Source organism: Diplotaxodon limnothrissa, linkage group LG2, assembly GCF_057381915.1.
Source record: "Diplotaxodon limnothrissa isolate DT_005_m linkage group LG2, D_limnothrissa_male_GT1.1, whole genome shotgun sequence".
Classification (NCBI taxonomy): Eukaryota; Metazoa; Chordata; class Actinopteri; order Cichliformes; family Cichlidae; genus Diplotaxodon; species Diplotaxodon limnothrissa.
The window spans coordinates 25,160,998-25,176,485 of NC_140597.1; the positions used below are offsets into that span (position 1 = coordinate 25,160,998).

The 15,488-nt window shown below is 42.9% G+C and overlaps 1 protein-coding gene across 5 annotated transcripts in view; it reads right to left on the bottom strand.

The window, feature by feature from the left end:
* Nucleotides 1-15,488, bottom strand: part of tenm2a (teneurin transmembrane protein 2a) — a 159,446-nt gene that overhangs the window by 54,284 nt on the left and 89,674 nt on the right. For all 5 annotated transcript variants that reach the window (XM_085368923.1, XM_085368917.1, XM_085368907.1 and 2 more), the window contains 2 exons: nucleotides 8,064-8,270; nucleotides 315-546 (listed from right to left, as the gene is read on the bottom strand). In XM_085368923.1, the coding sequence (XP_085225049.1) occupies nucleotides 315-546; nucleotides 8,064-8,270 (439 nt within the window). The remainder of the gene's footprint in view (nucleotides 1-314; nucleotides 547-8,063; nucleotides 8,271-15,488) is intronic.

Genomic DNA, 15,488 nt, shown 5'->3' on the forward strand with positions numbered 1-15,488 from the left:
TAAGTTCTTAAGTATTCTTTCATTTTTAGTGTAACACGTTTTGTGGTAGTCCTAGTGAGTGAATAGTTGTTATTTTACATCATGGCCAAATACACCACAGCTTCTTTCTTTCTCTTCTAACATTTCTGTCTGACACCGCCACACTGAGCTTACAGAAATGTTGCTGAATGGATCTGACCTTTCATTCCTCACTATTGATTACTCAAGGCTTATTCAACTGCTGTGCTTACTGTAAGTGGCTCCAGATATCAGCGTCAGGTAAACCCGTCAACAGAAAAACAATCCAAAACAAAACAGAAAATATATACTCTGACCTGGTCTCCAGCGGCACGTTACTGTTAAGCACCCAGCTGTCTTGTAACTGGACAGACTCAGGGGTGGTCGGACCATCTCCCGTCCCCGGAGCGGGTGCGTGAATGGGGTTTCGTCCGCCTCTCAGGGTGTTTCTGTTCAGGCTGTTGGCAGACTGGTGGGACAAAGTGTGGTGGTTGTGTGGAGGGGGCAGTGGAGGTCGTAGCGTGGTCTGACTCTGGTGGTTGGCAGCCCCTGGAAGAAAACAAGCACAGAGACGAATTTAAGAAAAACACTTCTGTGTGAAAATAGAGTCTCAGATCAAAGGGATCAAGGACTCGGTTCCAAAATGCTACAAACCCAAAAGTAGAACAGAAATGTTATTTGATATTTGGTGATTATTTCGCAGTATGTCAAAAGCAAAGCTCTTCAGCTTGCAAATAACTTCATTATCATTCCATTATGTACTACTTTTGCCTCTGCAATCATTTGGTTCGGAGTAGGTCTCATGTTTTCCAAACGGTCGATAACTTATTTGAGAAGGAAATTCCAGCTCAACAGATACGTGGAATTTGATAATCATCTTCTTACATTTTGATTCACGTTTTTCTCCATTTTGTCCATCTTCATTTTTATCCACTCCTCTCTCTCCTTGTCTCACTTTTACGTTTTCTCTCCAGTTTTCTTTTTCCCCCCCAAGTAGCAAAAAGATGCGTGTGAGCAATATTAGAGCACTCAGCACAGCGTGCGCCCTCATCTCTTGCTCTCAGACTTGGGGGAACATGTCAGCTAGAATCCAATACCAGCCCTTCCAACAATGAGCTAATGGACTGTTGAGTGAGAGAGCTGAAAAACAAACCCGGATGACTCAGACGAGAACACCCATTCACACATCACAGTTCTCTCCCCCTCCCCCTCTCCCTCTTTCCATGAATCAGTGGGGGATTTGAGCCCATCTTCATCGTGCGTGTGTGTGGGTTTGCACGGGAAAATCAATAAACCACATACTATACGGTACAGGAGATCTTAACATACTTTTTTTGTTGCCAGCTGCTTAAAAAATTACATATCATGACAGTGCAAAACCTGCACGTCATTTATGCTTCACGCAGCTTTACGACATCGTTTGCTATTTCTTTCATCGATGCCACGCATCAGACTTTCATCATTACTGAGTATGGAGATACATGAGACTGTTTACTTGGTGCGTCGTCTTTCTCCAATTGATCAAAGTTTGGAGCACGTGCACACACATATGTGTGGGGTGAAAACCACAACAAAGCAACTGCTTTGTCAAGCTGCGTGATCACACTTGCCCTCCTCCATATGTCATCTTCTCTTGGATTTGATAAGAAAAGAAACAGCGTGCGAGAGGAAGGGAGAAGTGTGGATGTGCTGAACTCTCCTGTCTGCTCTTCCGCTTTGATATTTGCCTGTTCACGTGTGTGTGTGTGGCGGAGGGAGGGAAGGGGGGCGGGGTGACGACTTTTGACAGATAGAAACCAAATCAGAAGACGAATGCATTTTGCATCTACATTATGCAAATGCATCTTTCTTTGTTCTCCTGAATGTGTGTTTAAGGGGAACCCGGCTTGCTTGCAACTCCCGTTGTAATGACAACCAGTTTGCGAGGTGACCTGATTCCTCTGCGATACTGCGGGGATGCAGGTGTCACCGCCGTGGCTGGAGAACAGATGCTCGTGAAAGGAGAGAAGGGGCGAGAAGGGGGAAGGAGACTGGGGGAAAAAAGATGGGGCCTGACCTCTGCTACACAGGAGAGACGCTAAACATCTGTTTGTGCGTGCAAAGATGCTCTTGGGAGAAACAGATACACATGCGTGCATGCAATCACCCGCATACATGCAGCCACAACACAGCCCGAAAGGCCATCCTTCTCTATCATAAACTCTGCACGTAAATTGATATTAAAGCATGCGGTGGGGTTTATTTCGTGTACTTCCCTCCTCCTCCTCCTTCCTATACTGCCCTATTTCTTGTTAAGGATTGTTTCTCTTTCATCTTCCTTTTATTTGCATTTTCCTTGTGTTCCTTTGCTGAAATGTAAAGCACTTTAAGATAAACCTTGTTTGTTAAAAGCACTTTATAAATAAAATTAACTAGACTTCCCCTCCCTGCAACGTCCCTATAAATGTGAAATACCTTTTACTGCACCCTATCTGCATAAATACTTTTATATAGTGTACCCATATCAACAAAAGCACACAAGCATCTAAATACAAAAAACAAAAGCCGTATACTGGCTGGGCACGTATGCAGGCATGGACACAGTCCCAACGATGCAAAAAATACAACTAGGCAACCCCACGCTCACTAGACCAGCCTGCTATCTCCCGTGTTTAAATCTGCGTACAAAAATGCATGCCTTATGCTTTTGTTCACTTTCTCTCCCATAAATATTGAACAGGTTTTTCATTCAAATTTGAATGAATAATATATGGCACACCTTGTATGGAAGAGGAATACTTTTTTCCCCAGCCCTACTTTTCCCACAAACTGCTGTAGCCTGGGTGCGTGAATGTGGTAAAATCTTCTGTGTGTATGTGTGTGTGCAGAGTCAGACACACTCCAACCACTGGAGAGGGTTTTCTTCAAATATCCAGCCACTAAATTATGTTGCGCAGGTATCAAGTCACGCTCTGTTCTGTCTGCAGAAACTTGCATCCACCACTTTTTGTAATAAGTGCATTTTGCTTTGCAGACTCAAGGCAAAAGAGAAAAAAATGCTAATCCTGTTATCTATCATTCAGCAGCAAATTCAATTGCACGTCTCCAGATAATGTCAGAAAAATGTAAATTCGGAGAAAAGTATTGCCTGTAATTCTATGCATTAACTCTCTTCGTAGCCTACTGGGACCGCCGCGGCTGTCATGTTCTGTCGGGCTAACCGAACTGAATTGTTACATGATAGAATGTGATTGTTCCTTTTATTCTTCGCTGAATCAATATTTACTGAATAAAGTGGATAACGACTCATTACTAATGCTCTGCTTGTGTTGTCGTAAAATGTGCTGCAGCGAAAAAAAAGAACAAGTTTTTTAAAGAAAGCACTATTCTTCCAAAAAGTCCCTCAACCTTTGGTAGAAGTTCAAGAAAGAAAGAAAGGAAGAAAAAAAAAACAGAAAAGAGAAGAAAAATATTTCTAGACGTGCTACAAAATATTTATGATCAGAGACAAATTGCTTTCCTTTTTCTGCTACAGCACGGGAGATTGATGTCAAAGAAATTTTTTCTCATGCAGACTTCAAATCCATAAAAAAACACAACCCAAAAAACAACCCTTAGAGCTCGCTGGAGAAAACACAAACATATTGAGAAGTGGGGTCTGCCGGAGGAGCAAGGCTGACGTATAAGGCTGTTTTTTTCATACATGCAGAGAACCGAAGAAAACATTTGCGTTTCTGTTTTGGCCACAAATACACAAACGCGAGTAACCACTGGAACAGAGGCGGCGTGCAGGAATGAGCAATCTTGAGCTAAATGGTTCTAATAAATTAAGATAGGGGACTTAGTCAGATAAAGTGTGTGGTTTCCAAACTACAACCCGCAGGTAGGCTAATAGGAACAACCGTTTTACTAGGAACCTGGTCTGATAAAAGACCAAACATGCGAAAAAGGAAATAGAGCAATTAGTGAGCAGCCAAGCAGATCACTTTTTATTCCACTTTATCTTTTCCTCCTTTCTTTTCCCTCTCTTTCACTCGCCAGTGTGAGTAAACAGAAAGCATTTACTTGACAGCTCTTGGTTTTGTTTTGTTTTTTGTGGAGAAGCTCTGAGCCCCCTTCCGACTGCTGTCGAAGCCTGACCCAGTTTATTCTTGTCCAAGGTCCCCTGTGACCGGAGAGAGAGGGGGACTATAGCTGTAAGCTGGTGCGTTTGGCTCGGGCTAATCCCTGGAAGTTCATTATGCTCGCCAATTCAAAGTGGCCTCATTCAGCAGAAGAGCATTAGCCTGTCTGCTAACCTGTTAAACACACTTCAGCCAGAAGAAGGGCCTCGCACATCATATTAATATCACAGTGTGTGTGTGTGTGGCCAACTGGCAGCAAGAACCAACCAAGGCAGTTTGTTTTGCAGCCTTGGATGGGTAAACTGTTTATTGACATTTTCTGTGGTTAACAGAGAAAAGTCACAGGGCAGGATGTGCATCTGTGTGTGTGTGCCTGTGTGCAGGACAGAAATGCCCATTCAGCAGTTAAAAAGGGATCAGCTCCCACCCCTCGCTCCCTATCGTCCCTCTATCCCTCTCACTCCCTCTGTCTACCCATCTCTTTATTTCACGCCCCATATCTCCACTGCTTCCACTTTCTTTTTTTTTTCTTTTTTTTTTTTTTTTAAACTGCTGCACCAACCTTCATTGTTTTTCATGCACCTTCCCTTCCAATCTAATTGCCATGCTCCCCATGTTTTTAAGGGTGGTATATTCCCATGTGTTGCTGCTTCATGCGTCCTCTATCTGAGAATGTCACATGCTCCTCATTTGTCATTCTTCTCAGAGCTCTGAGGCTGAGCATGGAAGGAGAACTTGAGGTGAAACACACACACACACACACACACACACACACACACACACACACACACACACACACACACACACACACACACACACACACACAGCCTGACAAAGGAGCTTATTTCTCACTAAGGTTTTATTGTACACCATTGCACACACTACAACAGACACGTGCTGGCACAAAGAGGAAATAAAGTTAAAGACATACATTTATACACACATACATGCACACACACACACACACACCGCCTCTGCCTTGGCTAGTCATCTCTGTCTAATTAGGAGGCAATAATCCGCTAGAGAAGAGTCATCAAATTCAGCCAAAAACAAACAGTCTATGAGCAGAAATGCATGCGTGCATTTTACCCTGCACCCACCCCCCCACCACACACACACACACACACACACACACACACACACACACACACACACACACACACACACACACAAATACAAATGCACAAATTGTCCAACTGCTTTGCAAATGTCACCCTTACATAAGCACCATTAGGGAAGAATAACATTAGCGGAGAAGAAGGGAGTGTGCCTTTGTTGTGCCTTTGTTTCTGTAGATTTGTTTCAACAAAGCCATTAAACATTCATTGCTTCGGCAGTGACTTGAGGTGGCTTCCCTGGCAGCAGATAGCTAGCCACTTTAGAAGAGGCTTGAGCTAAAAATAGCTTAGTGTTCCCCATGCATAATGAATGGCCAGAGACAGCGCTAATGCTAGCTCTTTCCAGGAGCGATCTGCTACGCTCCGTTTGGTCGTCTCAGCTCTCCCGTCGTTCCGAGGGAGTGTTCCCAGACAGGTGCTCCGAGCCAGACAGTATTCCCATATAAACATTCGCAGACCAATTCCCAGCCAATCCTCGGCAACAACGTTCCGTTCCCATTCACCTGTCACGCTTCACTAGGAACACAAGTCATGTCTGTCCACCTGTTAGCTTAGGTAATGGTGGACTACTTTAGAGGAGCACACACACACACACATACACAAATACACACACACACACACGCAGCATGCAGTTTCCTGAGGATTATCTCGCTGTGGTCAGTTTCTGCCTGGCTTGGTAAGGCTCATTTCCTGCCCAGCATCTACTCTCTCCAGGACCACACCAAACACATATTCAGACAGGCATGCACTTTCACAACACATGCATAAACAGTCGCCGGTTATAGGTGTTTTATTTGCTCGCAGCCATTGCTCGCCTCGCCTGCATGCCAGGCTATGTTTATGCAGTGCCAGACTGACACTCTGAACTCATTTAGGCCAATTTTAATGGATGCCCAAAGCCAAGGACTCTCTCTGCACACCATTAGATCGGCAGTCCTAGCTTGGAAAAGTAGCACTTTCATCCGAATGTTGTTGCTCTCCCATCCAAATATCTCCCTTTCAACCTCGAAGCTCTCATCAGTTTACCCTTTTTTACCCCGTGTCTCTTTAACTTTCTACGTGCCTTCGTCTCTGTCTCCCTTTCACTCACTTCCCCCCTATCCCCATCTATTTTTACTGGTGTGTTCTGGCTGCTTTCTTTTCTCTCTCCTTTTTTTTCATGCACGATGTCTCATTAAACAACTTCAAGAAGTCAAAGTTTGGCTTTCTCTCTCTCCCCCCTCTCTCTCTCTGCTCCCATTTGCCTCTTTGTGCCTCTTCTTCTTCTTTTTTTCTTTCCCAGCTTCTCCGTCATTGTTTTCTTTCTTTGTCTCTCTTGCTCGCTGTCTGCGTGTACAAGCTCAGCAGAGACTGAAAGAAGCCCCACAACAGAAAGTGTGGGTGTATACGAACAAGAATGAGAGAAAGAGAGAGTGCGCCTGCGAGCCTCACTCTCCCTCTTTACCAGTGTCTGCCATTAGGGTGTCAGTGGCAGAGTGAATTTATTTGCTGTGCGGTTACTGGGCTAATGATTGATGTTGCCCCAGCAAACAGTAAACCAATTAGAAGGCTGATGTAACGTCATTTTAAAAGCCTCCTAATCACGTTGCTCTTGAACCTGGGACCCGGGCCTTCCCTAATGAAGATTTATACTGGATCAAAGGAGAGCCTAACGCCATTAACAATAGATTGTATTCCACCAAAAATCACATTAGGACTTCTCTGCCCACCCCTCTCCCTCCCATCAGGCCTTTGCTAAATATATCTACTGATTACAAGTGCAGATGCACAGAGGAATGGAGAAACAGGGAAGAGCGGGAAAGGGAGGCATAGAGTTGCCCCACAGTAGCTAATTGTTGAGAATAAATGCGTATACTGATGAACAGCCTCATCACTGCAGACGTTTGCACGTGCATGTGTACGCGCACACAGCGTAAGAGGAGAAAAATAGTTGTGAGGTGCTGATATAAGCACACGAGGCCTCTAACAGCCAACAAGAAGGGCCCGGTGATGAAAGAGAAAGCTTAAAGCTGGGGAAACTAACTAGTTTGTCTTTGCTACGCTGATCCTCCTGCTGGCACTTAAAATTCATCATCCCCTTACCTTTCACTTTCCAGCGGATTATTAATGTCATATGGAAAATAACTACAAGCACACCTACTCAGTGGCAACCAAGCTGCACTCTGCAGAGAGTAGGGGGTTGCTTCTCCTTGCATCATTGTTTTTTTTTTTTTTGGTTAAGGTGGGAGGGTTACATTTAAAATGCAATCCATTAACGAATCAGCAATTGTCAGTCTAGGATTGTCACATGTGCCACAAAAAAATAAAAGGAAGACAGGATTTTTATATTAGTTCTTTTTATGCTTATGCAACAACTGATTTAAAAATCATAAACAGTTTTTTATTACAATCAGTGTCATATAACGATTACCTGACGCTGTAATTGTTTGCTTTGAATTCATCCACGAATGATCCAAATTAAAAGTTTTACGTCTTCTCGAAAAAAAACCCTATTACTATCCACAAATTTTATTTATTTATTTATTTTTACATTCTCTTATTATTTTAAAGCAATCACAGTAAAAACGTCCCCTCAGTTTGATTTCCAGCCCTGCAAACAAATGCTGACTTCAGTGGAATGCAGAGAAGCAGAAACAAATGGCCAGAGCCGAACAAGATGTGACATTAAATTAAAGCGCAGCATTGCTTGGCATTTTACTGAACGACTAAATCAGATCAGGAAATGGACACATGATGAGGTAATGGATCGACTCAGGTGATGGATGGCATATTGATGCAAACATTAAAACGAAAAAAAAAAAGAGAAGAGAGAATGAAAGGATGGTTGAATGGAGCGCTCTCTTACCAGTGGACGAGGGCTGGGCCCGGAGCAAGTATGAATCCTCCGGGTGGGGCTCCAGGTGAGAGTGGGTGGAGTTTTTCTCCAGCAGGGGCACCTGGCATTCCCTGATCGGTGGGGACGGGCCGGGGGAGGGGTGGTGGGGGGCAGACGAGGAGGACGGGAGGGACGGAGGGAGCAGGGTGGAGGAAGAGGTTGGAGGGAGTGGACGACCTGGAGGATGGAGGGACAGAAAGAGAGGGGGGGCAGAGAAGGACGGAGGGGACGTTAGACAAAACAGATGGCATTGTCTGACAGTGATACAGGGGCCTGCTCAGAGAGGCAACCTGAATGGGAGATGTGGATATTTTTAATGAGGAGATGCCACCATTTTTTTAAGGGGCCTGTTGACTCAAATTACAGGTAACTCTGGGATCAATCCAAATTTTACGGTAACTATATCTAAATTTTAAAAAAAGTTTTATTGGTATTACTGATTACTGGTTGGACAGAGCTAATGCAAATGTGTTTGTCTTTGTTGGGAAATAAAATAAAATTAAGATCAAAATGTCTCTGAATGAGAGATTTTATTTTTTTGTGCTTTACTTAATTTGAGCTAACCTTAACCTTTAAGGCTTAAAAATCTGCACACGGATTGAAACACCTGCTGCACGCACACTGTACTCAACAAAGCTATCCGGTTAACCCCTAATTAAACTTGCTTCTTTGAGCATCCCCTGATATTAATAATGTAGAACATGCTGGGTACAATCACAGAAGGCTGAGACACAGAGAACGATCAGTGCAGATCTCCTAAGTGCATTAATGAGTACAAAAAAAGTTTCCTTTCAAGTCATGACAATTTTAGTGCCGTTTTCTCATTTTTAAAAAAAATGAAATATTGATATAAGTGGTTTAAAGCCATTCACAGTACTATACGCACACACACACACACGTATATACATACATGTTTTTTCATACACATGCCAAAATTAACACAGGACGCTATCTACTCCTGTAAACACCTAAAAAATGACCAAATGAAGCAATGGGGTCATACTGAATTGACCAACGGTGCAATTTATAAGCATCTGTTATTTTGTCATTAAAATAGTTCAACACCAATGGTAGAAGACTGCTGCTAGGACCTACATCCATGATACGATTGTCCTCTACATGGGTAAGACAAAAGAAAGTTAACAGCCAAGTCTTTAAATAGTAGGAGCCATGGGATGCGTGGACACAATCAGGCTGTCCCGTACACCAGAGAGAGAAGAGTGGGATGGAGAGAATTCACTCTACTCTCCAAAGGTTTGGAATCAAGGACAAAGACAAATCTAATAAATTCTATTTAGAGACTGCTCAAAATATAGAATAATTATGTCTGCCATATTTGCAGCTCAATCAATCAACAATATGATAAGAATGAGGCCACTGAGTCCAGTCAATCCACAGAAGGACTCAGGTTATTATAACTACTAATTAGATAGTCGACCGAAGACTTTTTAACACAATCACTTATTTTCTCCTCCTTCAAAGTAAGATCTCTTGTTAGCCAGCCATGTTTTTTCTTCTTCTTTACAATAACAAATTACCCATTTTTTCTCCCACAAAGTTTAAGTGTGTGGGGGAAAGCGGTCTAGTTCTTCTCCAGTTCTACAAACTTCATCTATTTGTTCGCTTGTCGCCGAAGACTTCAGCGGGAAAATCGAAAACACAGCCTTTCAGTCTCCTTTCTCTTTCTTTTCACACAGAACAAAAACAGTCAGCAACATAGCAGGAGAAAGACAGAAAAGCATTGAGACCTTGGAGAAAAAGAAAAGATAGCTGCACATTCATCATTGCACTATCTCCCCCCCTTTCTTTTTTTCCCCTTACTGGCGCTCCTTCAGAATACAGATGTGGTGTGATTGTAATTTGACAGCATTCATCTTCCCATCACAGAGCATTGACAGGAATCAAAAAACTGCAAAGGGCATGATAGATCAGGGGGTATGGTGGGCTTTTTTTTCAGTGACAATGCAATTTTGCTCGCCTCGGGGGGGAAACGGCACCTGGGCGAGGGAGAGGAGAAAGATCAATGCAGACATCACTTAAGAAACAAAGCGGTTGGACATATTTGTTGGCTAACGCGCCCTTCTATGCGGCATCAAAATGAAACGCATTAATCATGGTAAATACACCTTTGACTCCAGGTGTTGTCGCGGCTTTTGCAGAGATTTATTTGATAGAAACAGAGACAGACTGATGCCTCCATCCTGCTGTCCAAACTGCTCCAGCTCAGAGCTTTGCGTCATGGAAACCAGAGCTAGGATCGATCCACAGCCCCACGTTAACTACACCCCAGAGACATGCTAGCCTTGTCTTCTGTTTAGGTATGTGTGTGTGTCTGTGTGTGTGTACGGTCAATCTCATCAGAGCAAACAGAGAAAAATGGATAAACAATGGCAAAGCAAACACTGTGGCCGACAGGGGGGAAAAGGGGACGGACAGAGAGGGACAGGCAGAGACTGATGGAGAGAAGGGGACGCAGGTGGGGGGAGACAGTGAGGTTACAGGGTTAACCGGGGAAATCAAGAGCAGGAGAGACACACAGAGAGAGAGAGAGAGAGGTATGGAGGGGGTTTGGGGGACAGTCAAGAAGCTATGAGCTGACAAAACTTATTGCCAATAAAAGGGAAAAAAATGCGAGGAAGAAAGCAATAGAGGAAGGGAATTAGGAGGGGAAGAGGCAATAAGAGGGGACTGAGCAAGATGGAGGACAGGAACAAAACGAATAAAGAGGTAAAGGGGGAATAAGCCACCGATACGAGCAAAAAAAAAAAAGGCCCAATGATCTATATGAAGTGACTTTTTAAAGAATGATGAGACGGAACCTAGTGATTTGCATATTTCACAAAGCCTACAATGAGGCTACTGGTGACCACTGGCAATAGAAAAATGGCAAATGTGTAGCAGCACACCTTGCAGAAGAAGAAGAAGCAGAAGAAGAAACATGCATGTTTTTATCGCGGGTCCACACAGCTGTGTCTGTGTGTGTGAGAGCTCGTGCACATGCTGTTATTAATATTCTAAATGCCTTTAATCACAAAAAAAAGGAAAAATTGCACTAGTTGGCCAAAAGCAATTAAGGGAACTTTAATCTCCTTAGCAATTATGCTGTGGGGCATCCTTAACTCAGTCATTTCTGCCCGCTACATTTCTAGAAAGGTCAGTGGAAATTGCTTTGTGTTATTAGAACAAAGACTTGGCAATGAGCTCACGTGGTTCTCCTGACGATTTGTTCATTGCCATCCTTCAGCCGCCTCCCTGGCCATCTGTATACATCTCTCAGTCCTCCTCTCCCTGCGCCCGTCTCTCACTCACTTTGAATCTACAGCTCTCTCGCGCAAGTGTTGATTAGTGTGAAAAAGAAGCGTATCATGGGGGAGAATCTAGGCAATCCTAAGACTGTAGCATTGTATTAGAAGTATTAGCAGTGTCCCTTGATGATTTGTGTACAATGTAAAACACAAGACACACAGGCGTGCACATGCACACAGCCGTCATTAGTTTGTTCTGCGGGCACCAGGCTTTGAGTTGCTTGTATGAGTCATACGAGCATATAAGCTTTGCCTGTTGCTGAGCTACTGCATGTGAATGAGCGAATGAGTTTAGCATCGTCTATTGTTTCTCCATGAAGCCATTCCTTACTCGGCAACGGAATTATACATGAGGCATAATTCTGCTAGTTGGCTCCTCAATGCTTTCCCTTCCCTTCTCTTCCGTGTCCTTGCCTTCCTTTCCGTCCCTCCCTCCCTCCTGCCTCAATCCGTCCATCCGTCCACCCATCTGGCTGAGGTGAGGAGCGGTAGGCCGAGGGAGAGGAGAGCAGAGTGGAGCGAAGGATGGAGCGACAGCTGGAGCCCAGTCAGACAAGGAGAGACAAATTACCCCTCTAACGAGAGCCATTCATCATCTCTTCATCTCTCCCTTCATTCATCCCTCTCTTCCTCCACACCTCTACGTGCGGCGCGGTGCACCTGAAAAGCGCTTCGATCTGCCACACAACTTCACACTTGACAATGTTTCTCATTTAGTTGCTACTCGAGCGCGGAAAAGTCAATCAGCACGTGCTCCTAAAAAGATGACGAGGGGTAAAAAAAAAAAAAGTAGAAATAACGAAAAGAAAAGAGCGGGGGGAAAACAACAAGACGAGTGAAATGATTGAATGAGCTATGCGCCGGGAAAGAAGGAGGAAAAAGAAGCGACACACCCATGCTGGCACATGCAGAGACTCATTACCATGGCTGCTGTCAGCACAGATGTTGGACTGAGGGGGTGCTGTCAGTCAGTGTGTGCCTAACTATGCACATATATGTGTGTGCGCACGTACGATAGTGCCTGACAGTGATCTGAGGGCTATTTAGACAGCTGTTGACACAATGGACCCTTTTCTCTATTTATCCATACAGTTCAGTCTATCTCCTCCATCTCATCTCTTCCTGTTCCTCCCCTCTCTTCCTATTTCTCAAGTTCTCGCCTCCTATTTCCTCTTATTCATTGCTTATTAATATTACACATTTTGCACGACTTGCAAGACGCACACCTGTTGTTGGTGTGAGCAACAACTGGATGTGGAAGTCTATCCAGGAACGGCCTGCTTTATGCGTCCTCCCACATCCACCCCCTCTATTCTTTCCTTTCGTAATCAGCGCCATTGCCGAAAATGAGTGATAAAATGAGTAAAGTGAGAAGGGAGAGATGAGAAGATGATTCAACAGACGTGTTTTAATTAATAAAGTTGGGCTTTCATTGCCTAAAGAGATGATTGTATCACTGGCTCCCTCTTTGATGTGAAACAGAGTGTCTGGGTTTTTCTCTGCCCTAGAGCTCTCCTCTGCTTGTGCTACGCTTCTTTCTTTCATCTCGCCAGCATCACTTTGTCACTTCGCAAGTGTAGGGGCGTCTTCCCAAAAACGCAGATCCTCCACGGACACACAAACAGCCCGGGGCTGTGGCTGAAGATGTCTTTCAGTAGGGCAAAGGGTGCTATCCAGACTTCAGGGCATGACTCAGAGTCTTCTTCTGGTTTACTCAGAGTACATTGGTCCAAGTTCTCATAGAGTTTCTCTCAAAAATATCAGATGTTTTGAAAAATGAAGGTTCTGAGAAAAAAATTATCAAATTTTCTGTTCGGTCTCCGTTTTTCTGCTCCCATGCACAAAAAAATGTTTTATTCCAGACCACACGTTCACACAGTAAAGATCTGAACTAACTTTGAGCTGGATGCTAATCATCACTATTAATGAAATCAAATAACATTTGAGTTTGCGGGTTCTCACTCAAGCATTTCTAAGAATCTTTAATTTAAACAGAGCTTAAACTGAGCCTATCCATTAATGTTATCTACTTGTTTTAACAGTTTTTTGTTCACTCTCAATCGGCAACCACCGATTTCTCACTAGTCTGTTTTTCTGCTCCCATTCAAACATGAAGTATTTATTCTGGAGTCACTGAAGACCAAATGTTCAAACTGTAAATATCTGAGCCAACTTTGAGCTGGATGTCATTCAACATGATTAATTAAATCAATAAGAATTAACTCGCTTACTCAAAAACGATTTAAATAAGCAAATTCTCAGTGTAGGCTTAAAAAAAAAAAGTCGCCTGTTAATGTCATCTAGATGTAAAGAAAAAAATGTTAATTCTCATTGAGCAACAGGTATATTTGAAATATTTCAGTGAGCTGAAAATAAAGTACTCCACAGTACTTCTATGTACCACTTGGAAAGTAGCTTCAAATTACTGGTTTGCATTACATTATGCACTCATTGCTTTGGAGAATAAAGCTTCTACACTTTTACACAATAACTGTTTCTACCAGTCTTTACAAATTTTTTTTTAAATAACTAAGCATTTCGGTAAAATTTGTATTACTGATTTATAAGCCTGTGACTGAATGTCACCACTGTGACTAGTGACCATACGAAAATGGAATATTGATTGAAAAATACCCAGTAACTTGATGCAGCTGGTCAACACAACACAGCACAAGGAGGCTTGTGAACATGAATCAGTGAATTTGTAAAGAGCCTAACTTCCAATTCCAATACCATGGTGTTGGAACTAAGAATATAACAAATACAACCAGTTAGCAACCAGTTGTGTTAAATCCTGTATTACAAAGACGCCTGACAGTTGAGTGACTCGGGTTGATTGCAATGTGTTTGTAGTGCCTTTGCATTCATAAAATAGATGGAAATTATTTTCAGACCTTGGCCGATCTGGCTGAGAGTGATCACCTTCACTGTGAGTCAAATCACATACAGAAGTCACCCAAAGGTTATTCAACTTCCAAGTAACCAGTTGGCTGCTGCAACTACTTGTTGCTGCAACTACTTGCCATCTCAGATGGCACAAAATATTCAATGCAATCAAAGGGCAACCATCGATTTTTACTTAAGACTAATCCAGAAACGAATAAAAACTAAACAGAAATGAGCAAACCCAGTCCAGTTGTTAAGTGAAACTACACACAATTCGAAACAAAAATTAAAAAACGGATTTTTTTTTTTAAAATTGAGTGGAAAATACAAACCTAAATGACACATTTCTCATCTGGCCAGATATGCTATCTAAAACTTGAACGCTGTGAAAATTACAGCCAGCCTCACAGAAGCAGCACAAAAGGAATGAATGAATGAAACTGGATTATTTGAAAGGGAAAAGAAAAAGGATATGTATGTAGGTAGATGAAAAGTTAAAGGCAGAAATCCTCAAAAGACCTTTACCTTGTTCCATCTTTTCAATCACAAATCAAAAACCACCTCTACAGAAGATGGCTCTGAGGTCACTCAGAAGTAATAGGTTCTGATGATTAGTGGCCTCTTAACAATATCCTTTGGCCTTCATATAATGTGAAGTGCACTGGGATAATGGAAACCAATTACAAACTAATGTCAACAGAACTTTGAAAAGAAACGCAAGGAGATGATGAATTGAATAACAGTGTTGATGGTCTCATCAAAGACTATTCTACGAAGGAACAGAGACAGACACAGACCTCAAAAGTCGTTGCGTGTCGTACTTCACAACCGCAACAAAGTACTGACTGATTGAGCTTTGCTGTGCTTTAAAACCTATACAAATACAAAAGCCTATATTCACCTAAATGAAGTGCAAAGATAGTGGACAGGATGGAGAACTGAAGATGAACTACACAATGCTCCCAGGGGATTAAACAGAAAGGAACATTGTATAGATCAAAAAGGTGGAGGCCAGAGTCGACAGCTTTTACAGCAAGCCTGACCACAAATGCACGTGGATACATTTGCATGCACACAGTCGTATAGTATGCTACAGTGTGCTGCAGGAAAACAAATGATGCAGGCCATGAATTCTAACAAAATACTTCCCAGATTATTCCAGCGTCTGCTTCAGGAGGTCCTTTCTCACTCCTGTCAAGAAACA